This window comes from Aethalodelphis obliquidens, unplaced genomic scaffold (assembly GCF_003676395.1).
Source record: "Aethalodelphis obliquidens isolate GAN/ISIS:26980383/991018 unplaced genomic scaffold, ASM367639v1 scaffold87, whole genome shotgun sequence".
In the NCBI taxonomy this organism is placed as follows: Eukaryota; Metazoa; Chordata; class Mammalia; order Artiodactyla; family Delphinidae; genus Aethalodelphis; species Aethalodelphis obliquidens.
The window spans coordinates 3,032,541-3,057,549 of NW_020838031.1; the positions used below are offsets into that span (position 1 = coordinate 3,032,541).

The 25,009-nt window shown below is 47.2% G+C and overlaps 1 protein-coding gene across 1 annotated transcript in view; it reads left to right on the plus strand.

The window, feature by feature from the left end:
* Window positions 1-362: 362 nt before the first annotated feature.
* The window catches only part of DISC1 (DISC1 scaffold protein), a 349,681-nt gene continuing 325,034 nt past the window's right edge, over window positions 363-25,009 (plus strand). The window contains exon 1 of the mRNA XM_027094035.1: window positions 363-695. Within this exon, the coding sequence (XP_026949836.1) occupies window positions 638-695 (58 nt within the window). The 5' untranslated portion in view covers window positions 363-637. The remainder of the gene's footprint in view (window positions 696-25,009) is intronic.

Genomic DNA, 25,009 nt, shown 5'->3' on the forward strand with positions numbered 1-25,009 from the left:
CTCATTTCATGTTGAACTGGTCGCCCCCCTCTTTCCCAGTGTGGTCTGTCGTCTCCCCTCGTTCTCCTCCCCCCGCTCCTCTCCTCCCCTCCATCTCTTCCATCAACCCTTTGGTCACTTCCCTAATTAGTGTCTGCGAGGCACCCTCGTAGACCCGCCCCGCCCCCCGCCCCAGGAAGGCCTCCCAGTTTCTCCTTCTCCGAACCACCCGTTCTCCCCACCGCACTTCCCCTCTCGCTTTCGTCCAGCAAACGGGCGAGAGCGAAAAGCAAACTTCCCGAGGTCCGGGACGCAGGCTGTGGGCCCGCCGGCCCCGCCCGCCCCAACCTCTCGCGTGTGCGTGTGTGCGCTTGTGTGCGTATGTGTGTGTGCGTGCGTGTGTGCGCGTGCTGTGTGCGTATGTGTGTGTGTCTGTGTGTGTGTGCGCGCGCGCGTGCCGGGGCCGAGGCTGGGGAGGAAACCGCCCGCGCGGGCCGTGAGGAGGAAGGAGCCTCCCCTTCCTCGCCAGCCCCCTTCCCACTTCCCGTCCGGCGCGGCCGCTCGCTTCCCCCGCCGCGGGCCTCGGGGCGCACGGAGCCCGCCGGCCGCCGCGGAGCTGGAGGCGGAGGAGGCGGAGCGTGAGGAACCGGCGGGGCGCATGCTGGGCGGGGGTCCCCAGGGCGCCCCGGCCGGTGGCGGCGGGGGCCACCGCGCAGGTAGGGGTGCTGTCACGGCGGCCCGGCGGGTCGGGGCGGGGGTCCGGCGGGGAGGGTGCGCTGTAACGTCTGGAAATCGTGCAGGTCCGGGCTGCGCCGCTGTTAACATTTTGGGTTTATGCATCCTTGTGAGGTGAGGGAAACTGAAGCAGGACCGCGTGGCGCGCCGCGCTGGGGTCGACGTCGCGCCGGGTCCTCCCCGAACACCGTGCTGAGATCCTGGGAGCCGCAGTTTTGGCAGCAGCGCCGGTCGGACCCGCCCGGGCGGGTCCCGGTGGCCGAGGAAGGCGGCCGGGGCGCGCTCGGGTTTGGATGAGCCCGGGGACTGCGCCGCCCGAACCTCGGGTCGCCGTGCGCCCTCACCCGCGCAATCGCGGGACAGGGGACGCCCGGGCGCCCGGTGCCGAGACCGCGGCCCGACCCCGGGCCGAGTCTCGGCTTCCACCGCATCGGGGACCTGGAGGTTGGGGTGGGTTGAGGAACTTGGTGCTGGTACCGCCCCAAGTGGCTGCTCGGCGAGCAGTTTCACCTCGCGTTTCCTTGGCAGTAGTGACGCCCACGCCCGGCTCGGAGCGATCCCTCCGCTTCCACCGCCCCGAGCACGGGTCACGCTGTCAACACTCAGGGTTGACACTTAGGCCGTTAAGTGCACAGTTGCTTTTCAGGAACGGCAGGACGTCTCCTACCATCCACACTTTTAAAATACATGCACAGGAATTTGAGACTTGGGAAGAGAATGAGGTTTGGAGTCAGGGAGTATGTGTCCTTGCTGCGTCAGAAGAGGGCCGGGCGACTTTGACAAGTCCTTTAACATCTCTGAGCCTCGATTTCGAACCCCCAGCCCAGAGCTGAGATACACAGTAAGCTCTAAATCATCACCTCAGTTGCTCTTTTCACTAAGCAAAACCTAATTAATTTGGAGTGGTGTAGAAAAACCAGTTTGATTTGATTGAGGTATGAATAGCAGAGTTTTTTTTAAAGGAAATTTAATCTTATTAAGTTCAGGCACATGAAGTCTTTCGAGGGTCAGTCGAGACCTGAGCGAAAAGAGGCCGGGAGCTGCTCTCTAAGCTCTGTACCTTGAGCCTCAGTTTCCTCATCTGTTTACGAAAAAGATAAAACGGGGACAGTAACGTTTTGGGCTGATAGAGCTGCCTGAGACTCAAATGAGGTAAAAGATATGAGAGCTCCTTGAGGCATGCAAGTCACTGCTCGAATATAAGACATCACTGCTACCCAGAGGGATAAGAACGTCTGCAATTTATTTTTGCCGCTTGCGGTATGTGCCAGGCAGGCTATCAGGAATTGCTCTGATGAAATCTGCCCCGGACTGTTGTAAGGTAGATACTTATAATCCTCTCCCTGTACAAAGCTGAGATGCAGCGTCACCCTGCTTCTTTCCAAAGGTCACGTGGCTGTTGAGGGTACAGCTAGGATTAGAACCCTGGTGTGGGTGCCTCTCACAGCTGTGTTCTCAACCACTGGCCAAGCTGACGTTATGCAGACGAACTGTAGTTCAGAGCAGACCTGTGTTAGAACAGTTGATAATAATATACCCTGCATATTTATAGACTCTAAAGTATGAGTGAATTGTTAGCCCTGGCAGAAGAGACTTTGAAATAATCTTAATTGTTTTCATCCCTATTTAAGAAGAAATCCCATTTTAAGCTGTCTTCTTGTAAAGATAAGCAGTGAAAATTTGCCGAGAAAAAACGTACTAAAACCTTCAAAGAACGTATCACAAGAACTCATCAGAAATCCCCTAAAATAATAGAGTATTGAATAAACACTTTGAGAAAAAGGAAAAAGAAGGAACTCATCAGAGATCTCAAAACTAAATAGAGTTTGCATGAATATTTTATTTTAACATAAATTTGCCAGGACCCTTAGGATGGCACAAGAGGGGTAAACTGGGATTGAGGCTTTTGGTGTCATGGTTACCTGGCAGGGCTGGGACCCAGGACATTTCTGCAAGGACCTCACTGTTCACCTGAGATGCCCCCAGAAATGGACTGTCAGGCAAAGTCTGTGCACCTGAGGGAGAGTGTGTGCCGGGTTTCTGTGTTGCGGGAACAATCCCTAATTCAACTGTTCCCCTTATTCTTTTCTTCCTCTTTTATTCTTTTTTCTTTTTCCAAAAGTAGTGGGTGCTCGTTACAGGAAGTACGGAAAACTACAAACAAGAAAAAGAACACTGAAAACCACCATAATCCCAGCAAAGCAGACCAATGGTTTGGTGTCTCTTTTCTTGTAAGCCATTCCTGTGCCATGTTCATCAATTTCTATCTACTTCCGAAACACTGCATGCAAACTATTGTTGTTTCATTAGATGACAAAAATAACAGTAGCTCATTGCTCAAACATTAGGAAAAAAAAGCCCACATTTATTATGTTCATTAAAACTTTTCCTTTGAAAAAAATTCTTAAAACTGTGGTCGAAGAAGGATTAGCGATTAAATGGTTAATGTGTGAATTTTATTGTGATTTTGGTCAGAGTTTGATGAAAGATCTTCAGAGTGAAGAGAGGATACAGGGGTGACCTTTAAATAATAAGATCTAGAGACCAGCACAGAACAAAGTTTCTGAGTATAAAATTTTTAGATTAGGATCATTCGACCAGAATTAGAATAATCTTTTTGACAATGATGATACTAATTCAGCTTATATGCCGGGTTCTCATGCAAAGCCAGCAGAGACCAGTGCTTCCAGAGATGCCCTGGGCAGCCACCCTGGGGCTGGGGCGGGTCCCCTCTGGCATAGCTGTGCCACTTTCCAGCCAGCACCATTTAGTAATGTAAGCCTTTTAGCCCTTGGGAATCTTCTCTTGTTCTCGATTTTAATGACTGTGGTGAAAATTCCTTAGCAAGTATCTTTCGTGCAACAGTCATGCAGTTTAAAAAATACTTGCCACAGATGCTTTGACCATTCCAAATCCATTTTCTCTTGAAATCAGAGTTTACCAGCTGCTTCTTTGAGCACAGACTTCACCATCAGCTTCCCATATTTTCATACCAAGTGGTAGCGGGAGAGAACTGTGGCTGACCAGTGAGTGACATGGTATTTCTATTTGGCTTTGGAAGGCAGTCAGGGGCCCACATGGTGTGCTTAGCTGCCGACATGACCATCGGTTTTCTGTCTGCTTCCTTTTATCCGGCCCTCCTTCCTTTTGGCCACTTGCCTCCTGTCATGGCTCATAAGTGGATGTAGAGATAGGCTTCCTGAGATCACTAGGGTCGCTTCTTGGTCTTCGGGTGTTGTAAAACAGAATCACAGAATTTATTGCTGGAAGAAGCTTCAAACGATCAGGTGGTCAAATCTGTTGAGCTCTGGCCGGTGAGGCACGGACAAGTGCATTTACCAAGTGCAGCTGCTGAGAAATATATATTTGGTCCTTATAATGGTAACCATAGGTGTAAGGGGCCTGATCTTAAATGAGGTAATTGAAATAAATAGACCTAGATTCTTTTTTTTTTTTCTTAAATCGTATTCATTTATTTATCTTTGGCTGCATTGGGTCTTCATTGCTGTGCGTGGGCTTTCTCTATTTGCGGTGAGCGGGGGTTACTCTTCGTTGTGGTGGCTTCTGTTGTTCCGGAGCACGGGCTCTAGGCACGCGGGCTCAGTAGTTGTGGCGCACGGGCTTAGTTGTTCCGCGGCATGTGGGATCTTCCTGGACCAGGGCTCGAACCCACGTCTCCTGCATCGGCAGGTGGACTTTCAGCTACTGCGCCACCAGGGAAGCCCTAGGCTCTGTTGTTTTTGTTTTATTTTTTCGTTACGTGGGCCTCTCACCGTTGTGTTCGCTCCCGTTGAGGAGCACAAGCTCCGGATGCACAGGCTCAGCGGCCATGGCTCACGGGCCTAGCCGCTCCGCGGCATGTGGGATCTTCCCGGACCGGGGCACGAACCTGTGTCCCCTGCATCGGCAGGCGGACTCTCAACCACTGCGCCACCAGGGAAGCCCCCCTAGGCTCTATTTTTGACACAGGAGAATGTATGTGTTTTGCATTTATAAATGAAAGCATATCTCATCTTACTAAAATACTGATAGGCAAAGGAGGACAATTTCACAGCGGTGGAATAAGAAAAAAAGCAAAGAGAAGATAAATGGGGGCTGTGTTTCTCATACACTGGAAACATAGACTTGTGAAAGCTGTTTTGTGATTACAGATCCTCTGCTGAAAAAAAGTTTGTGTATCTCAGTACAATTCTTTTTTTTAATTAGGGTGTAATTGACACTAACATTATATTAGTTTCAGGTGCAGGACAGGTATTTGTATACATTGTGCAATGATCATCCCAGTAAGTCTAGTTAACATTCCTCACCTTAGAAAGTTACGAAGTTGTGTTTTTTTTTTCCTGGTGATGAGAAGTTGTAAGGTCTCAACTCCGTACAATTTATTACTATTTCCTTGATGCGTTCATTATAGCCACGAGCCGGGCATAGTGGAATGTGAGACAGCTGACCTTGGGTATAGATAATCTGCATTCAATTCAAATAGTAGATCTGACTCTTATCAATGCTTTTGTTTTCCTCTGGTTATGGAATTCTCTCCTAGAAGAGACACTAATTTATCCATTTATTCATTCCGTTGTATTTATCCGTTCAGGAACATTTATTTGGCACCTACTGTATGCATGGCACTGTGGTGTACCCAGCAGGGTGTTTAAAGATGTATCAGATTGTCCACAAGGACCATCCAGTCGAAAGGGGAGATCTAACGAAGCCTGGTACTCTCTCCGGGTGATTTAAGGCAACCCTCAGATTTTCGCAGCCACCGTTAGGACGCTTCTTCCAAAGACATCTCAGTCCTTCCTGTGTCTTCCCAGTCCCGACAATTGTGTCAGTATTTCTCTGCTTAGTACCTCCTGCCAGTCGGGCCTGCACACTGCTGCCAGGATAATCTTCCTAAAGCAGAGATCTGATTAGGTCCCTGTTCCCCGTGCAAAGACTCGGGATGGTCCTCAAGCAAATTCTTAGCATTCCTTTCCAGGCCTTCCGTAAACAGGCCACTAAATCCCTAAAGTGGTACTCTGGCCCTTTTCCTGCACACTTTATTCTGTCCACCGAGAACATGATGGAATCTGTGCTCTTTGCCCCCAGTCTCTACACATCTTGCCAGTAATACTTCCCAGCCTTCTCTGGCCCTCTGGGATCATCTGCTCTTTTCCACTTCTTCTGTTACAGTTTGTTGTGTATTTAACCCGCCTTCCCAACTCCAGTGTAAACCCCTTCGACTCAAGGAAGCTCTCCGGTTGATCACCTTTCCCCTCCTGTATGTAGCCCATTCATGGTTTATTCCACTCTGACTGAGTTGAATTAAACGATTTATTATATTTTAGATTGAGCAATCCCGTGTGTGGATTAACCCCGTCTTGTTATTTTTATGTCTTTCGAAACCAACCAAGAGTTCCAGAAGTTCCTCTCAGTTCAAAAGTTTATTGAAATGCACAGATCACATTGCCGCACACCGTGGTGGCTGTTTAGATTTTAAAAAAACGTGTAGATTGTTGTCCGTACCCTTGAGAAGCCATGGTCCAGGGGAAAAAAGAGAATTAATTTTTGAAGTTTCTGGATGCTGTTTCATCAGAATGGCAATTGGGATACGCCAACATCATCAAGAAGTAAGCAGCCCCTGGTAGGTACCCAGTGAATATAGGATGGATGGATAGATAGGCAGGTGAGTGGAGGGAGAAAGAAGGAATTCTTTAATTTAGAATTTATCAATTGCAATGTTTACTTCTGGGTATAACAATTTTTTTTTTTTGCGCTATGTGGGCCTCTCACTGTTGTGGCCCCTCCCGTTGCGGAGCACAGGCTCCGGACGCGCAGGCTCAGCGGCCATGGCTCACGGGCCCAGCTGCTCCGCGGCATGTGGGATCCTCCCGGACCGGGGCACGAACCCGCGTCCCCTGCTTCGGCAGGCGGACTCTCAACCACTGCGCCACCAGGGAAGTTTTTTGAAGATAACTTAGGCAAGTATTGATTTCCACACTTGTATATAGAATGTGCTGCTCTTCATCTAGGAAGAGAGAGACTAGTCCGTCTCTAGACACTCTGTGTTAATTTCCTGGCCGTGGTGTTACCATTTAGTCAATCCAGCAGCTGGGAGGCCCGCAGCTGGTGGGGGCGGAGCGAAGGGGAGCGTTCACGCTGATCCCACACTCATGACCTCATCTTCCACCCAGCCGCCTCATTGGCTTTGGGGATTGTAGGATGAGTTCTGAACTATTTCCCAACAGGGCAGCTTTTGTGTGTCCTCCTCTGCTTGACTCAAATAGTCGTTTGAACGGAAAAATGGACAAATTCTGTCATTTTAATGCAACTGTTACATTTTCTTGACTTTAGGATTTGGGGTTATCTAGGTACATTCATTCCAATAAATACTGGAATGTTTTTGAAACTTTTTTGAAAAGCATAAGGTGATATATAAGGAAAGGTATTGATATTACACCTATTTTTCCCAGTTTGCTGAGGTGGAGTAGGGCTCAGTGAAAATAAAATGAGATATCCCGAAGGGGTTATTTACCTTAGGCTGATCTTGGGGTACATTTATATTGACTCTGCTTTTAAAATTATTTTTAAGGAGCATAAGACCCTTTAAAAAAAACAGTATCCTATCCAAATTAGGAGACCGCCTTTCCCAGTACAGTGAATAATTATTCATCATTACAGAGCCAGGAAGGGGTGAGTCAACCAGAAATTTAGTGGAGAGAATTTGCCTTTGCATTAGTCTGGGCTGAATTTCTTGTCTTATTTATCTTGTTATCATTTGTGTTAGACCCGTAGTAGGAATAGAGACTTACCGAATTGCATGGGTTTAAACTAACATTGTAATTTGACCACCATGGCGCGCAGGGGAATTGCTTCCCAACCGGTGGTGGCTCCTGAAATGTGGCATGGGAGGCTCAGGCAGCAGCTGGGTTTGGAAAGGCAGGGTAGGGCACGTGTCTCAAAGTTGCTTTTGCACGCGAACACAGTCTTGAACACACTGCATGTTCAAGATCAATACAAGTGGTGAAAATTTCTCAAGGCTCTGCCATTCACACATTGCATAAGAGAAAAACCTCAGCTGCCCATATCAAAGTGCACCCTGATGATTTTAGTGGGGAGTGGCTTTAGAGGACGCAGGAAGCATGTGGGGACTGCAGCACCCCAAGCTGACGTTTGGCACTGCCCCTGCCCCTCCAGAGCCTATCACCCAGGATGTTCATCAGGTATCAAGATGTACTGTGAATTTCTGAAACATGGACCAATGCACCTTTTAATGGAAGTGCGGAGGTGGGTGGCAGATTTCTTTTAAATTGTGATCAATCACTCGTCATTGATGTGGGTAAGTGATGGTTAACTGTGACTGGCCGAGTGGCCGGATGGATAGGACTGAGAGTCAGGACCCTGGGCAAGTCCTTTAATCTCTCTGAATCTTAGTGTCCTTCCTGGTCAGCCCTCAGTGTATGTAGAATTGTGGTAAAGGTCTAATCCGATCATTTATATGAGCGCATCATAATCTGTACTGTTTACGTGTAAAGCATTGTCTTGATGGTAAACTGGCTGATATCGCCTCTAACATCAATCCTGCCTGTGACCTCAGTTTGCCTTATAGCTTGTCCCTCACGCCCTAATCCAGGTCCCTGATCCTTTAACTGAATCGCATTAGTGTTTCTGCAGCGAAATAGATGCTCGTGCCCTTAACTCAGTGGGATGGACTCTCCATCACCTTACATCTGTGCACACGAGGGCTTGCAGACTCCTGCAGGATGCGTGAGGGGAAGCTCACGGTTCTCCATGATGCATCCCGAGCTTGTACTTAATCGTTGTTGTACTCGTTTTGCTCCTTCTCCTCCCCTTCCCCTCATTTTCTCCTGCTGCATTTCCAATTCTTAGCCTCAGTGGCTGTTGTATTATCTCTGCTCTTCCCGAGATGGGCCCCCCGGTATGCTGCCTTTGTTGTGAGACACAAGCCCAGCCTGAATAAGGGGTGAGCCCAGGGACGGAGGCAGCGTTGCAGGGGAGGGAGAGCTTCAGCACGCTGCCAGCGCAGGAGTGCAGACTGGCTCTTCTACAAGGCAGCGCTGGCAGGCGGTCTGCTCTGCGGGGTCCGGGGGCTCCCGTGCTCAGCTTCCAAGACGGTGTGCCCACCAGACTTGGCTGGTGTTTGGTCCTTGGTCTGACACCTGGATTCTCGGGCTTTGCCTCGCCCTTTGGGAGGGCGGGGTTGTGTAGTCTGCCTTGCACTGGCTTTGACTCTGCTCTTTTTTTTTTTTTGCGGTACGCGGGCCTCTCATCTCCCGTGGCGGAGCACAGGCTCCGGACGCGCAGGCTCAGCGGCCATGGCTCACGGTCCCAGCCGCTCCGCGGCATGTGGGATCTTCCCGGACCGGGGCCCGAACCCGTGTCCCCTGCATCGGCAGGCGGGCTCTCAACCACTGCGCCACCAGGGAAGCCCTGACTCTGTTCTTGATGCTGCTGCCTCTTGGATCAATCCTTGGGGGCCACATTTTGCAGCCCGAGGGCAAACGATGCCCCACCCTCTAATCCTCCCGGGCTCCCGAGCCCCTGCTTGTCTTGGAGGGAGCCGTAGACAACTGCTGTCATTGATGAGCTGGAAGGAAGAGGGGTTGGAACTGTCAAGGTGCCCCCGTAAATGTCCACCTCCGCCAGCAGCCGGGGTGGGCGATGCCTTTGGCTCCTATGTTGCTGTCTCGGGCTGTGAGCGCTCGAGGGGGCTGCTGGTGACGAGGAAGCTTCGCATGGCTGATCGATAGCAAATGATCACGGAGAGTGAAGGTGGTGTAACAGAGCACTTGAGGGTTGGCTCTGGGAAGGGAATTCTGGAATTCTGGTCCTAGAGCCAGTCGAGCTTTGCCTTTTCAAGGTGTAATTTAGTTTTGGGTTTGTCTTTATAAAATTTTCATCTACATGAAATGTACATTCTCCGTTCTCTCTGCAAGATGCTCCACTGGTTGGAATTTTGTTTCTTGGAATCCCCTCTCATAGTTTGCCTCTCCTGTTGCAGAAAATTCCCCGCTCTTGCTGGTATCATCTCACACCCAAAGAGGGCATTCTAACCTCAGAAGAGGCTCAGCTCAGCAGCGCGCCTGCCATGCCTTTCTCTCTAAGCATAGAGTTTGGCCTCTCCCTTGGCTTCTCAGGTGTTTTGGCTGCAGGGAAGAAATCGGCACAGTCCACGCTTATTTAATAAGACCGTTATGGAAGTGAACCCAACCTGAGTGCTGGCGGGGACAAAGGGGGACCCGGCTGCTTGCTCTGCCACCAAACCTCACCAGCTCCCTGTACATTTCTGGAGCTGTCACTTGGGAGCTGTTTTCGCTGAGGGAGAACTACTGTGAGGCTGGGGACTTGGCAGTCTAGTTGGCAAATCCTCTGGGTGTCCTTTCAGCATTGTCTGCAGGGACTGTAGGAGTCAAAGGCGCTTCAGTGCAAAGAGAATGCCAGATTGTTCCCTGGAACCCCAAAGGAGCCAGAGTCAAAGGGGCTTTTTGTTTCCCCAGGAGAAAAGCCCACAGGAAGCCTCAGCTTCCGACACTCCTCTGCAGCCTCATTGCCCATCAGAGCTGACTGTGCTCCGGCCTCCCTTGAGGGAGGCAGTAACTTGAACAGAAAATAAATAAATGGAAGGATGCCGTTCTCCGTGGCCGGGGTGGTGCACACGAGCATGCAGGCTGGGCCCTTCCTCCAGGCCTGGGGCCCAGGTTCCCCCTGCAGAGAGGGCTCGACTGGTGAACCGAACGTAGTCATGGCCACTTCATGCTGTTCTTGTAACAGAGAAGAGCCAAACCTGACTCCATGTTGGATCTGTTTCTGTTACTTTAACCTTTGCTTTCCACTGCTTTGGTTCACTGAAAGGATCCTGTCTGTACATAATGGCCCGCCTCAGGGAACCCTGCCCCTCTGCCTAGATATTAAACCAAAGTGCCTTTGTTCAGGGCAACCTCCGGACCCTGTCCACCTGTGCATGGCTGCAAGAAAGAAGAAGTTAACACACCCTCTGCCCGAGGCTGGCCGTTCCAGGGGATGTTTACAAAACTTACACGGCCTTTTAAACTTTACTTCCTCACCCCCTCCCCCTCTCTGTGCTATAAAAGAAACTGGCATCCAGACCCCGATAAGATGGTTTTTCAGAGACACTAGTCTGCCGTCTTCTCGGGTCGTATTCCCTGCCTCAACGCCTCGGCTCCCGATTTATTGGCCTGTCGTTCGGTGAACAGAGCGAGCTTGGACTCGGTGACATTCTGAGAATCAACTGTGGTCACGTGAGTAAAGATCTGAGCCCGGCCTCTGCCCCATCGTCGGCCCTCAATGGGGCTAACGTTAGATTTCAAATTTCTACCAGCAGTTCTGTCACTTACCAGGTATATGACCAGGAGCAGGCCATTTAATTTCTCTTCGGCTGTAAACTGGGCAATAACAGTGCTTATTTCATAGAACCATTGTGAGGATAATGAGACACACACAAAGGGCTTAGAAAATACTAGCTGATTAGAACAGGTGGGCTGCGGCCTAGAGCTGTGCGGGCCATGTCCAGCCAGGAGTACACGTGAGGGCCCAGGGGGTAGCGGGGCTGACCCGTGGCCTGGGCCCTGGTGCTGAAGAAGGGGTGCCTTCTTCCAATCCATCAGCTCAGCGGGGCCACCTTTTTCTAATTTATCCTCCCAGAGGGAACATCTTTTTATAGTTCATCACCCCAGAGCGGGCGCCTTTTAAAAAATTTGCACAGTGGCACCGTGTGTGGTAGCTGCAGCCCTGTGGACAAAAGAAAGATGCTATTATTAGTGCAGCACACAGACCCTTCCGGAGGGAGAGCGTGTATCGCATGCTTTACCTGGCTCCACTTTTATTTCAGGAATATGATTACCATAGTCAGAGGAGCAATTCTGCTATTTCCTCAATTCTAAATTTTCTCTAGAATTTTCCTTGAGGCCAAGGGCTATAATTTCCTGCCTTCCAAGGCCCCCTCGTCACCAGTGCCTTTCACTTGTCCTCTGGAATGCACATTTTTTTTAAACATGTTTATTGGAGTAAAATTGCTTTACAATGATGTGTTAGTTTCTGCTGTATAACAAACTGAATCAGCTGTACATATACATATATCCCCATATCTCCTCCCTCTTGCGTCTCCGTCCCACCCTCCCTATCCCACCCCTCTAGGTGTCACAAAGCACCGAGCTGATCTCCCTGTGCTATGTGGCTGCTTCCCACTAGCTATCTGTTTTACATTTGGTAGTGTATATGTCCATGCCACTCTCTCAGTTCGTCCCAGCTTACCCTTCCCCCTCCCCGTGTCCTCAAGCCCATTCTCTATGTCTGCTGTCTTTGGAATGCACATTTGTTAACACAGGTTGGAAAAGAATGGGTAAGAGTGTCAGCTGGGTGCTGGTTATTGACTCTTGGCCTCTCACCCATCCTTCGGTGCTTTGCACTTTACTGCTGGGGCTGGGAGTCAGACACATCCCTGGCTCCATTGCCAGCTCCCTTCCTGTTAAATTCTGCCAGCTGGAGGTAGTGGTGGGAGACCAGAGGCAGGAGGGAGAGAAGGCTTCCTGGTTCGGGTTTTACAGTGGGGCAGTTGCAGGCAAGGATGGGTGATTTGGGCTCCAGCAGCCCTGACAGGTAAGCCCTTTCCCCAGGCTCCAGAACCGATGGGCACGGGCTCTGCAACAGTCCAGCCGACTGAGCAGCCTCAGGGATGCAGCCCGGAGCACGAGTGTCTGACCTCTAGCTATTATCCCTTCTAGCTCTCCTTCTTCTTTGTGCTTTTCCAGTTCTTTCCATACCTTTGTGACCAACTCCCTGTATTAAACGTCCTCTGTTTGGCATACCTGGAGTGGTCTCGGTTTCCTGCACGTTGTGTGTGGTCTCTGTGGATCTGTTGGGTGCTTAGGGCTGGGTCCACTCCCCAGGATCTCTTCCTTCCTGTTTCCGTCTTCACACGTGTCAGCATTACTGCCGTAGCCTTTACAATAGGTTTTCAGCCTTCAGCCTCTTTCTAATCATGGTGTCATTATAGTCAGATTAATTTTCCTAAAACTCTAGTTCACCCAGCTCACACCTCTGCTCAAAACCCTGCCTTTGGGCTTCCCTGGTGGCGCAGTGGTTGAGAGTCCGCCTGCCGATGCGGGGGACACAGGTTCGTGCCCTGGTCCGGGAAGATCCCACATGCCGCGGAGCGGCTGGGCCCGTGAGCCATGGCCGCTGAGCCTGCGCGTCCGGAGCCTGTGCTCCGCCACGGGAGAGGCCACAACAGTGAGAGGCCCGCGTACCGCAATAAAAACCAAACCAAAACAAAAAACCCTGCCTTTACAGCCGTTTGGTAAGGGTCTAGTCACCTATGACCTAAACCCCATTGGTGAGCGTCATAACATGGCACTGTCTCCACAGTCTTAACAACAGACTGTGTACAGGTCCGTATACTCCGAGGGTCGTTCTTTCGCCCTGGCTCGGGGGCAGGCAGTTGGCTCAGTGGCAGACACACCCATAGTCGTGTGACTGTGAGAAAGGTTGCAGAGCCTGCTGGTGGCTTCTGCTGCATCTCCTTCCCTCCCCTCACCGGTTCCTGTTCAAGTCAGGCCGGGGCCTTTAGGACAGGGTCTTAGGTTGCACTGGCCCCTCTTCCTCTCCTGGAGGACAGCAGTCAGTGTACAAGGTCGGCCCGATGTCCCGGGATTAGGGAGGTGGAGTCCAGGAAGCTTAAACCGTGTCACTTCTTATAAACTGATGGAAATAGATTACGGTGAAAAGTGCAGATGAGCTGTGAGCCTAGATGAGATTGTCATTGTCTTGGGACGGGAGGTTTCTCACCCCCATAAATTTTCTGACTTCTTTGAAGTAATGTTTTTAGGAAATTCCAGAGCGGAGGGGGTGGGAAGAATCTCTTAATGGAAATGAAAGGGGATGTTATAAGGTCAACTGGAGGAAAAATATTATGGTTAATGTTCAAACGTAGCTTTATTGTTTTTATGTAAAAGACAAAACATAGGGCATCATAAAACATCAAGTGAGCCTGAAAATACACGGTACAAGAAGTGATCACTGAAGCCTCTCCTTCCTCACTGAATGCTTTAGTGAGGATCCTTCTGGAGGGTTTTCAGGCCTGTGTTATACACACATGCAGTTCTACAGAGGTGGGATTATGTCCCCTTGTTTTCTAATCTATTTTTTCCCATTAATTAGTACAGCACAGAAACGTTTTCATGTCAGTAAATATTGCTTTACTTTATTATTTCTAATGGCTACACAATATCCCATGTTTGCCCTGTTGATTACTCACCCAGCCATTAAACTGGAATGTTTACGGTCGTCCCCCCTTAGAACATGCTAGCTTTTATTAAGTTCCTGTGTTTACGGTGATGCTGGGAATCTAAGGTATTCTGAGATATCAGTGCTTAGAACATCAGAAGTGTGATTCCCTGCTGGGGGAAGTTCACTTCTCCCTCCGTTTACTGCTGGCTACCCTAAGGCACCGCTCGGATGGAGGGGATGCTCTGCCTGACACTGCCGTCCAGGGACTCAGGCTGACAAAGGCCCTGCCACCTTTAGCATGTGGCTTCCAAGGGTGCCCTGGCCTTTGCCACCCAGCCAGCGGATAGTGGAAAAGAGAGAGCAGAAGACTTCCTAGGGGCTGTTCAAGGATCAGACCTGGAAGTGGCTGACCCTGCTTCTGCCCACAACCCATTCGCCAGGGTTGAGTCACATGGCCACAGGAAGCTGGAAGGGAGGCTGGGAAATTCTCTTAGCTGGGAATGAGGGAGGAAAAGACCTCCGTTTGGTGAACAGCAACCAGTCTCTACTAGAGCTCCCCCTAGTGGTCTCCAAATCCTTGTTCTCTTTTCCTCTCACATCTGGAAACAGCCCCGCCCGCCCCGCCGCCGCCGCCGCCCCCCCCCCCACCCGCCCCCCAGCAAGGAGATACCATGCGGCCCTTGCAGTCATTGCAGATGGCTTTTCTTCTTTGTGTCTAAATGAGGATCCCGGCTTAACGAGCCTTACTAAGTGAGCTTCTGTGACTTATGAACTAAAAAGGAATAAGTTATTTACCTCCTCCTTAGCCCCTCCCAATTTTCAGTGATGGAGCAGAGACAGGATGACACAAGACTAAAAACTCCCCTTTGAACAGGGTGAAATAGGAGATTGACCATAGTCACGTGCATCTCCAGGTTCAAAGCAATCCTGGAAGCCAGTGGGTAGGCAAGGTGAAGGCCCCCTGCCAGGGAGTGGGAGAACTTTCTCCACGGGGCCTTGATTCTGCTCTCTGCGAGGGAGTCTTTTGTTAATTGTCTGCATGGCTCCTGGCTCTGTGCTGCCGGGTTCATCCTGTCCTTCAGTCTCCATGGCAACATTTGAAGCGTTGCTGGGGAGTCGGCCATCTTTACGAGGGCGAGGGCGTGCACAGCTTTTTCCGCCCTCTGTTTAGTGGCCTGAGGTTTTTAAAGGCTCGTATAGACTCTTTATTCAAAGTCCAGGCTCATGATGTCTTAGGCCGTACATTTCTGTCAACAACTTAGTAGGATTCTCTTCTGTTTTCTTCCATTAAGTTCGTTATACCAATGGCTAATCCCAAAGTTTTTTCTTAGACATTATTGTCAGGCTTGATTTATTCTATAACTGTATCACCCCATACCCTTCCTTCTCAACTAAATGGTGGTTACTTTGAGGCCCTCGGATTCAGATGGGAAGGCATCACTCTTGATCAGTTCTTTGCCACAGGGCTGAGGCTTTGGGCCTTTGTCACTTATAAGCTTTTTCAATCTTATTTCTTAGTGTTTGAGACAGGTTTTCCAACCCTTCAGGCACACAAATTGATGGATTCTATCCTCTTTCATTTACGCCTGCAAACCAACAAATTCTTGACCGATCATATCTTTTTCTTTAAAATTACTTTAATATCATCTTTACTATTGCTTTTATTTTATTACTAATTCTCTACTTTCCCATTTCCCCCACTGGCCGCCAGCTTGGTAGACACTAGGTCTTTCTTAGTTACTGCAGGTTTTACCAAACATTTTGCCATTGCATAACTTGGATCTCCATTTTTCCAGCCTCTGATATCAGTTTCCTTGCTGTCCACTGCTTGATTGTTAAGCCAGTACCGCTTATTTTATTGGTGCCTACTTTAAGGCACCAGTTTTTGTACTAGTTAACCCCTGCTATAGTAATAGAAAAACTAAATTCTCAGTAGCATAGCACTTTCAAAGTTCGTTTCTTGCTGATATAAATTACATTTTGAGGCAAGGCTGTTGGTGATGGGGTTTGGGAGGGGAGGGCATTCAGGGGGTCAGGTGGACCAGTGCATGTCCATTTCAACCTGCGGCTTCCAAAGTCTCCTTAGAGCATTGACATTTAATCGATAGAGGAAGAAGGACTGTGAGATGACTACAAAGGAGGTTTTTATTAGCTAGGCCTGGAAGGGGTGGCCATCATTTCTGTCCACAATTTCATTGACCAGAACTCAGTTACATGGCTGCACATAATTTCAAGGGAAGCTGGGAAATGTGTTCAACTGTGTGTCTCAGAGAAAAGGGAAATGGGCTGGTGAATAGCTATCAGTTTCTGCTTGGATGCCTGTGTAGCAGAGACTCTTTTAAAGACCTTATATATATGAACTTCTTTAATTCTGTGAGATAGAAACTGTTGATATCCTCATTTTACAGATGGGAAATTGAGGCACTGGGAGGTTAAATAGCTCCCCAAAGGTCACACAGCTAACCAGTGGTGGAGGCAGGATTTGAATCCAGACTACCTTGTCTGGCCCTATTCACTACTCTATACTGATAACGTAGAATATTGTTAAAACTTAAAAGTTAAATGTAAAAAATGATAAAGGTAAAGATCACAGATTTAAAGGTTAAAAAGTGAGAATTAGAAGTGATACATTTAAAAATTACATAAAATAAAGAGAAATAACTATAATTGAGAAGCAAAGAATACAAGCTTAAAAGAATGATACACAGCCTTCAGTGTAAATGAGGGTAAAATGTGGTAAATGAAACACAGTGGATAAAGATGAAAGAAAGTGGAAATTAGGGAAAAAAATACTTATAAAGTAACTGGAAACTGAAAAAAAGCCCAAAGATGAAGTGAGAAGATAGTGAAATAATACAAAAGAATAAAAATATTAAATAAGAGAAAGTAAGAGTTAAATAAGTGAAACTCAAAATATGAAGAAAGGCAAACTCAGGACTCATTTAGTGAGACACAATACAGCTTAGGTTCAAAACAACGAAAATAGAAGTTTCCTGTAGGCAAAATAAGAAGAAAGTTAAACTAAAAATGATAAATGAAACTACAATAATAGAAAAATGATACACCGTTTAGAAGACAATTGGGATTTTAAAAAGAAATTCACAGAAATAGGTAAAATAAGTAGCAGTGTAAATCCTGCTCTCAGGGTGCTCCAATCTGAACCAACACCTGTGATTAGGGGTCCCCAGTAGACATTCTCAGGGCTGGGAGCTGAGGGGTAGAGGGGGACCTGGGACCTCCCCCCCTTTACAGACCCTACAGTGCCTGAGTGGAGTGATGTCAGCAAAATGGGGGAGTAGGAAGCGCCAGGCCCTTGTTCCTCCATGGGAAGTTTAAAAACAAACAAACAACAAATAACAGTTAGAGACCAGCTCAGACAACTTTACAGCAGCTCTGGAAAATAGAGGACTACAGCAACTAAGTGAATGTCCAGAGAACAAAGAGCCACCTTCAAGATGGTAGGTTCTACAGAATTTAAATGATAAATGCATAAGGAATAATTATAAATCTATTTGAATGAGCACACAGTGTATAAAGATGTAATTTGTGACATCAGGAATGCAGAGGGGGATGGAGCTGTGTGGAAGTAGAGTTTGTTTTCCCTATAGAAATTAAGTCGGTATCAATTCAAATTAGATTATTATAACTTTAGATTTTATACGTAATCCTCCTGGTAGCCACAAAGAAAATATCTATAAAATACACATAAAAGGAAATGAGAAGGGAATCAAAATGTGGCACTAGACACAAAGGAAGGCAATAAAGGAGGAGATGAAGGGCAAAAAAGCTATCAGGCATGCAGAAAACAAATAGCAAAACCGCAGAAGTAATTCCTTCCTGATCAGTAATTACCTTAAACGTAAACAGGTTAAACTCCTCAGTCAAAAGGCATAGATTGGCAGGATGGATGAAAAACCATGATCCGGTTACATGCTGTCTATAAGAGACTTCCTCTAGGTCTAAGGACACACAGAGTGAAATTGAAAAGGTGGAGAAAGAAATCCCCTGCAAATAGTAAGCAAAAGGGAGCTGGGGTATCAGTACTAGTAATATCAGATAGGATAGACTTTAAGCGAGAAGCTGTTACAAGAAACAAAGAAGGACATTATATATTGACGAAAGGGTCAATTCACCAAGAAGGTATGATAATTATAAGCATATATGTACCAAATATCAGAGCTCCAAAAGGTATGATGCCAACATTGACAGAACTGAAGGGAGGAATAGCTCTAGGGTACCGCGCCTTGCAGTGCAGCAGGCAGGCCAGCCTCCCTCACGTTCCCCACTCCCCTCGATGTGGGCACCTGGGTCTCTAGGAGCTCCCTGCTGCCTGCTGACGTTTGAGTCCCTGTGCTGCACGTGAATTCTGACCTTGGCTACCCTGTCCCTCCTACTTGGTGATCAGCATATTCCCACCTTGGTTGTGTCCCCTCCCACCCTACTGCCTGAAAGGCCTCTCTTTCCTCCAAACTCTATCCCCTCTAGGGAGGTTTTTATGAGTCCAAATTAATGACTTACATCACTCACCCCTAGCCTGGGGCACAGATTGTCTGTACCTCTCATTTACCAAATCATGTTTGCGTTTATCTGACACGTGTATTTCTTTCTTTTTAAAATTTAATTTAGTTTAATTTGCGTGTGTGTGTTTTTCCAGCACCATGATTTAATTAAGGGAGCATATTCACTGTAGAGAATATACTGATGATTGTAAATATGACTCCTCATTACAGCCTTAAAATTTTTGAAACACCAAAGCACAAAGATGTCAAGTATATATCCAAACTACAGGTACAAAACAAGTACATGTATTTTCCATGCTCCAAAATTGAGTGCACACTGTACTGTCATAGGGAAGAGGTTTACAAATGAAGATCTGACAATAAAGTACTCAAGATTGATATACCAAAATGAAATATAAAATAGAGTTTATAAAAACAAGTTTGACAACAGCAGAGTTGACCCTTTTCATCTCTGAGCAAAAATGCATTTCATGATACATACCCTCTCCTAAAATGAATAAGATGGTCACTTAAGAATGCTCTATTGGGCTTCCCTGGTGGTGCAGTGGTTGAGAGTCCACCTGCTGATGCAGAGGACATGGGTTCGTGCCCTGGTCCGGGAAGATCCCACATGCCGCGGAGCGGCTGGGCCTGTGAGCCATGGCCGCTGAGCCTGCGCGTCCGGAGCCTGTGTTCTGCAACGGGAGAGGCCACAACAGTGACAGGCCCGCGTACCACAAAAAAAAAGAATGCTCTATTTATTTTCTCTATACTACAACATTTTCCATGTCTTTTGAAAAAAAAAATATTGTGCGGGAACTGTGGGATAAGCATGCACGTGGGTGGAACAGCACAATTGCACTGGTCCTTACAACTCACTTCTAGATAAGGAGAAAGTGTTCCTCATTAGTATGGCCCAGACTTAGCCAATATTCAGTTTGGAAAGACACTGGGTTAAGATCAGAATGATCTGAGATTCCAAGTTCTAGAATTGATGATTTTATATGCCATTGTATTAGTCAGGTTTCTTTTTTTTTAAATTTTTATTGGAGTATAGTTCATCTACAGTGTTGTGTTAGTTTCTACTGTACAGTAAAGTGAATTGGCCAGACATACACATATATCCACTCTTCTTTACATTCCCCTCCCATACAGGTCATTACAGAGTATTGAGAAGAGCTCCCCGAGCTACACAGCAGGTCCCTATCAGTTATCTACCCGTACATATAGTAGTATGTATATATCAGTCCCAGTCTCCCAGCCATGTATTTCTATTTTGTCTATTTGTTTGATAGGTCTTGAGTTCCTTGGGAGTGAATGCTTCTTTGTCACTGGCACTCAGCACTGTAACCTGAATGTAGAATCTTATTTTTCTGTTGAATCAATAGATGTTTTTTAAAAATTAGGCCTAGGGACTTCCCTAGTGGTCCAGTGGTTAAGACTTCGCCTTCCAATGCAGCGAGTGGGGGTTTAATCCCTGGCCGGGGAGCTAAGATCCCACATGCCTTGTGGCCAGAAAAACCAAACATAAAAAACAGAAGCAATATTGTAACAAATTCAATAAAGACTTTAAAAATGGCCCACATAAAAAAAATCTTAAAAAAAATTAGGCCCAAACACTGATCTTAACCCTAAGGATTAACTAATGGGAGCATCACAGATTTGAAGTTGGACAGACACAGTTAAGCTACTTAATTTTGTGAGCCTCGGTTTCCTTGTTTTTGGATCTGGAGGTCCATTTTTTGTGCCTCTGCTATGTATCAGGCCATATGCTAATGCTCTCGCTTAAGCGTCATAACAACCTGAGGAGTGGGGTACCATTCTCATCCCCATTTTTCTGATGGGAGAACTGAGGCCCAGAGACATTAAGTAACTTGCCAGAGTTACCCAACTCATAAATGGAAGAGCTAGAATTTGAACCCAGGTCCCCCAACTCCTTTGCTTATTTTTATTGTAACGATCCACAAATACCTACTGTTCAATCCTTCAACTCCTTAAGCTTGTCTGTGATCTAAGTTGAAGCCCTCCGTTAGTTCTCCCCCTCCCCCAGTGGTAGCTCTGGTGGGCAGAACGATGCCCCTTCAAAGATGTGTTCATCCGAATCCCTGGAACCTGGGAATATGTTGCCTTATGTGGCCAATGGGACTTTGTAGATGTGATTACGTTAAGACTCGAGATGAGGAGACCATCATGGATTATCCTGGTGCACCCGATGTGCTCACAGGGTCCTTAGAGGGGGACAGGGAAGGCAGGAGTCAAAGAGACAGAGTAGAAGATGCTCTGCTGCTGGTTTTTATTAGAGATTTAAAAAATTTTTTATTTATTTCATTTATTTATTTTTGGCTGCGTTGGGTCGTCGTTGCTGCACGGGCTTTGTCTAGTTGCGGCGAGCGGGGCCTGCTCTTCGTGGTGGTGCGTGGGCTTCTCATTGCGGTGGCTTCTCTTGTTGTGGAGCACGGGCTCTAGGCACGTGGGCTTCAGTAGTTGTGGCTCGCGGTCTCAGTAGTTGTGGCTCACGGGCTCTAGAGCACAGGCTCAGTAGCTGTGGTGCACGGGCTTAGTTGCTCAGCGGCACGGGGGATCTTCCCGGACCAGGGCTCGAACCCGTGTCCCCTGCGTTGGCAGGTGGATTCTTAACCACTGCGCCACCAGAGAAGCCCCTCTGCTGCTGGTTTTGAAGTTGGAGGATGGAGCCCCAAACCAAGGAATTCAGGCAGCTTCTAAAAGCTGGAAAAGTCAAGAAACCAGATTTTCCCTTAGAGCCTCCACAAGGAAAGTAACCCTGCTGCCACCTCGAGTTTAGCCCAGTGATAACCATTTTGGATTTCTGACCTCCAGAACTGTGAGGTAATAATTTGCGTTCCTTTAAACTATTAAGTTTGCAGTGAGTTGTTATGGCAGCGATTAGGAAGCTAACACAGTGGTGTTTTTGCTTTCCTTGCCGTCCTTTCCTTCACATCTTTCCCTCCCTCTGTCCACCTTCCAAGTGGTGTTCCGGCGCCCTACTTCACCAGCTGGGTCATCACTTCCCGTGGGTGTGGAAAAGTTCTTGCTTCTGCTTAAGGCCACGCCATGCGGATTACCTTGCTGCCTGTTTTCTCTTTTAAGGTGGTGTCAAGAAAGGAAAAGAATGGTCCAAATGTGGTTAAGGCTCTCCAGTGCAAGCCAAGATCATGCTTAATATTGGTGCCTACATCACATCACACTGGCCACTCAGGTTGAGTTTATTAACTGCAACCCCTAAGCTTTTCATATCATAGTAAAGCAAGAGGCCTTATGAATTGTTCTTGTATCTTGTAGAATGTCTGCCATCTTGGATCATGTAGCTTTGGGCTCAAAGGGGGAAAAAAATGTACTGATTTAATCTCTCCAGGGAAAGATTTAAAGACCAGGCTAATAAGGAGAGACAGATTGAATGCTGAGAGGAAGATGGCAAATTCTAGAGCTAATCTAATTAAAGGGCTATGAGAACTTTTCATTGGTGCATATATAAAACATGACAATCAGTGTCAGCTAAGAAACCCTCAGCAAATATCCAATCTCATTTTTTTCAGCATGACATAGAAAGGTTATTTTATTTTATTTTATTTTGCGGTACGCGGGCCTCTCACTATTGTGGCCTCTCCCATTGCGGAGCACAGGCTCCGGACGCGCAGGCTCAGTGGCCATGGCTCACGGGCCCAGATGCTCTGCGGCATGTGGGATCTTCCCGGACCGGGGCACGAACCCGTGTCCCCTGCATCGGCAGGCGGACCCTCAATCACTGAGCCACCAGGGAAGCCCAGAAAGGTTATTTTTAAACAAATACTGGTATGATACAAAAGAAGCTGAGGGAAGCAGGGAGACCCAGGCTAGGTCCTTGCCCATCCTCTATGCCACCCCCTCCTGCTGTTCCAGCGCCACTGTTCAGAGGGCATCGATCTTCCAGCCATTTCCATCCGTGACACATCTCTGACGCTGCCAGGTTGAAGAGCAGGGTAAAATGCTGTCAGGGAGAAGAAAAGGCTTTCATCCTCCCAGGCATTAGGGGCTCAGAGGATGACTGGAAACCTGAGAATCTGGAGAGGAGAGTTCAGGGCTAGCTTCAGAGAAGGAGGTTGGTGAGATTATCGAGAATTCTCAATAGTTCTCTCTGCAAGAGGGAAGAGATATGGGAACGTATGTATATGTGTATTCACTTTGTTGTAGAGCAGAAACTAACACACCATTGTAAAGCAGTTATACTCCAATAAAGATGTTTAAAAAAAATTGGATGACTAAATAGAAAAAAAGAAAATTCAAAACGGCTGAGCCCTGAACCCTCTGGGCTTCCTAGAATTTTGTATTTCAGTGTTTATGCATTCCCAGGAAAACGTTTCAAACAATGCAGCTGAGATGCTATACCTCCGAAGCAGCTAAACCAGTTGGCTCCCTGGCTGTGATCACCTGGCACACTTGGTAGAGGGAAGGCAGGGCAGGAACACGTGTCCCAAAGCAAGTCCTTGCAGAACAACTAGGAGTTAGTGCCCCTAAAAGAAGGAGGAAAGCAATTGGTGAGATGATCTCCATAAACTTTAAGTTGCCCAAGAGGACCACGGAGGTCTGGTTTGGATGAATCTGGGGCAGTCCAAAGGTTGCCGAGGGATATAGGAAGAAAATTATAATTTGCACACTTCAGCTTTGTTGTCTGTCTGATCCGTTTGGAGGTTACCTAGTGGCAGAAGCAGGGCTTCAATGCGTTCTCACCTTCAGTGACCTTTCCTCAGCTCTCCATCCCTGATCACTACGGGGAAGTTCTCTTGCTCGTATGATCTGTGTTGTGTTAACACACACACAGAGTGATTGCCATTTTAACGTCCCCGGGATGTGCTTCATCCTCGCTGAGTTAAATTGCTTTCTACTTTGGTAAATCCAATTCAGATTTCTAACTGACCATAGGTTAAAGTTTTAATTTAAAATTCCATTTCTTTTAAAAATTAGCAATTCAGATTTTGCAAGGTTGGTGAGGCAGCTCAGATCCTGAGACTGTTGCTGTTGGAAGGGGCCTTAGCTGTCATCTGTCCTGAGGGATGCTTTGTCGAATTCTTCTGGGGGCAGAATAGTCACTACTTCAAATAGATTACGCGTAACGAGGTAAATGAAAATGCTTTGTAAACTGTAGCACATTCAACAGGTGTAACTATTTTTTTAATTGAAGTATAGTTGATCAACAAATATTAACTATTATTAGCATTTGTAAAGACGCCTTTTCCATCATTGCCAGCTTTCCTTATAACCTGCATTTTCATGTTGAACTCCTATTTGGCTTGTTGTGAATAGAACGTAAAATAAGTTTATAAATTATTTAGTAACATTTTCCCCCTCACACACTCATTCCTGTACAGGTGAGGGATGTGTCCCCAGGGGTACAAGAGATGAGTTTTAGAGTCCCAGGATGTGACATGGAACGCCATTGGCTCACCTTCTTATATTTTCTTGCTGCCAAGGAGAAAGTCTCAGTTTGCTGCTAGTGTGCCCTTAACCTTCTTTAAAACTAATTTCCCTTTGTGATAAAGAAGGAGCCGAGCAGGCTTCCCGCAAAATGCTAGTTTGTTTTCATTGTCTTTATTTGTATGACTGACTTCTAAATCCGGCAAGTGGTTGTCATATCCCATTTATGGTAGTAATACTGTGAAGTATTCTTTAAAATGTATTTATTTGAGCAAAAGGAATGAGCCAATTTAAGCGAAAGTATAAAGAAAAATATTGATACAGGTGGTGTTCTGCTGTAGCAAGCACCGTGAGGTTGGTTGGACACGTGGCTCTCCGTTGGCCTTGAGGGGTGGGCCATTGATCAGAGTGCTGTCCTTTATAACAGAAAAAACACGACTTACTCTGTTTCCCATGGCAGTCTTTTAAATATTTGAAGACAGTACTCATGTTCCCCTTGGGCCTTTCTTTCATTCTGCCTCACCCTTCCCATTCTCCCCATGTGCTGTTGTGTTGCCCCTGCCCTGGGTGTGTGTGAGTCTGTTTCTCTCTCGGGGAATCTCCCTTTTCATCGTGTGTATAGTGGCAGTCCTTGTTCTGATATCAGGGAGCAGTTCCTCCAATCAGATGAGAAAGGGAAATTAGGGACCAATAGGAATGACGTGGAAAGAAGAATCACAGCAGGGAGGTTGCCTGGGGCTTGTCAGGAGGAACAGTTGGGTACGGATTCAGGAGTGATATTTCTGTCCTCAGATGGCTTTATACAGATGCACAAAATAGAGGCTGTAAGCAAAATGAAATTGGAATATGCACATCAGGCAGAGAATTTGGAAACTCTTTGAGATTCAGGTTGGAAAGTCTGTGAGAATGTCTTTGTGGCTTGCTTCTCTGAGTTTTATTAAAGATTTGTCATCGCTAAGACTGTTTGGTCGATTAAATGAGGGATTGCGTGGAAAATGCTTTGGTTAGTCGGGGTGTGCTATACAGATGTCAAAAATGATTGTTCTTTCATCAGTTGTATTATTACTTTATCTCGTCCCCATTACAACATTTACATTCTATTCTGTATCCATACTTTTCATAGTTGTCTAGCCTTAGTGCTCTAT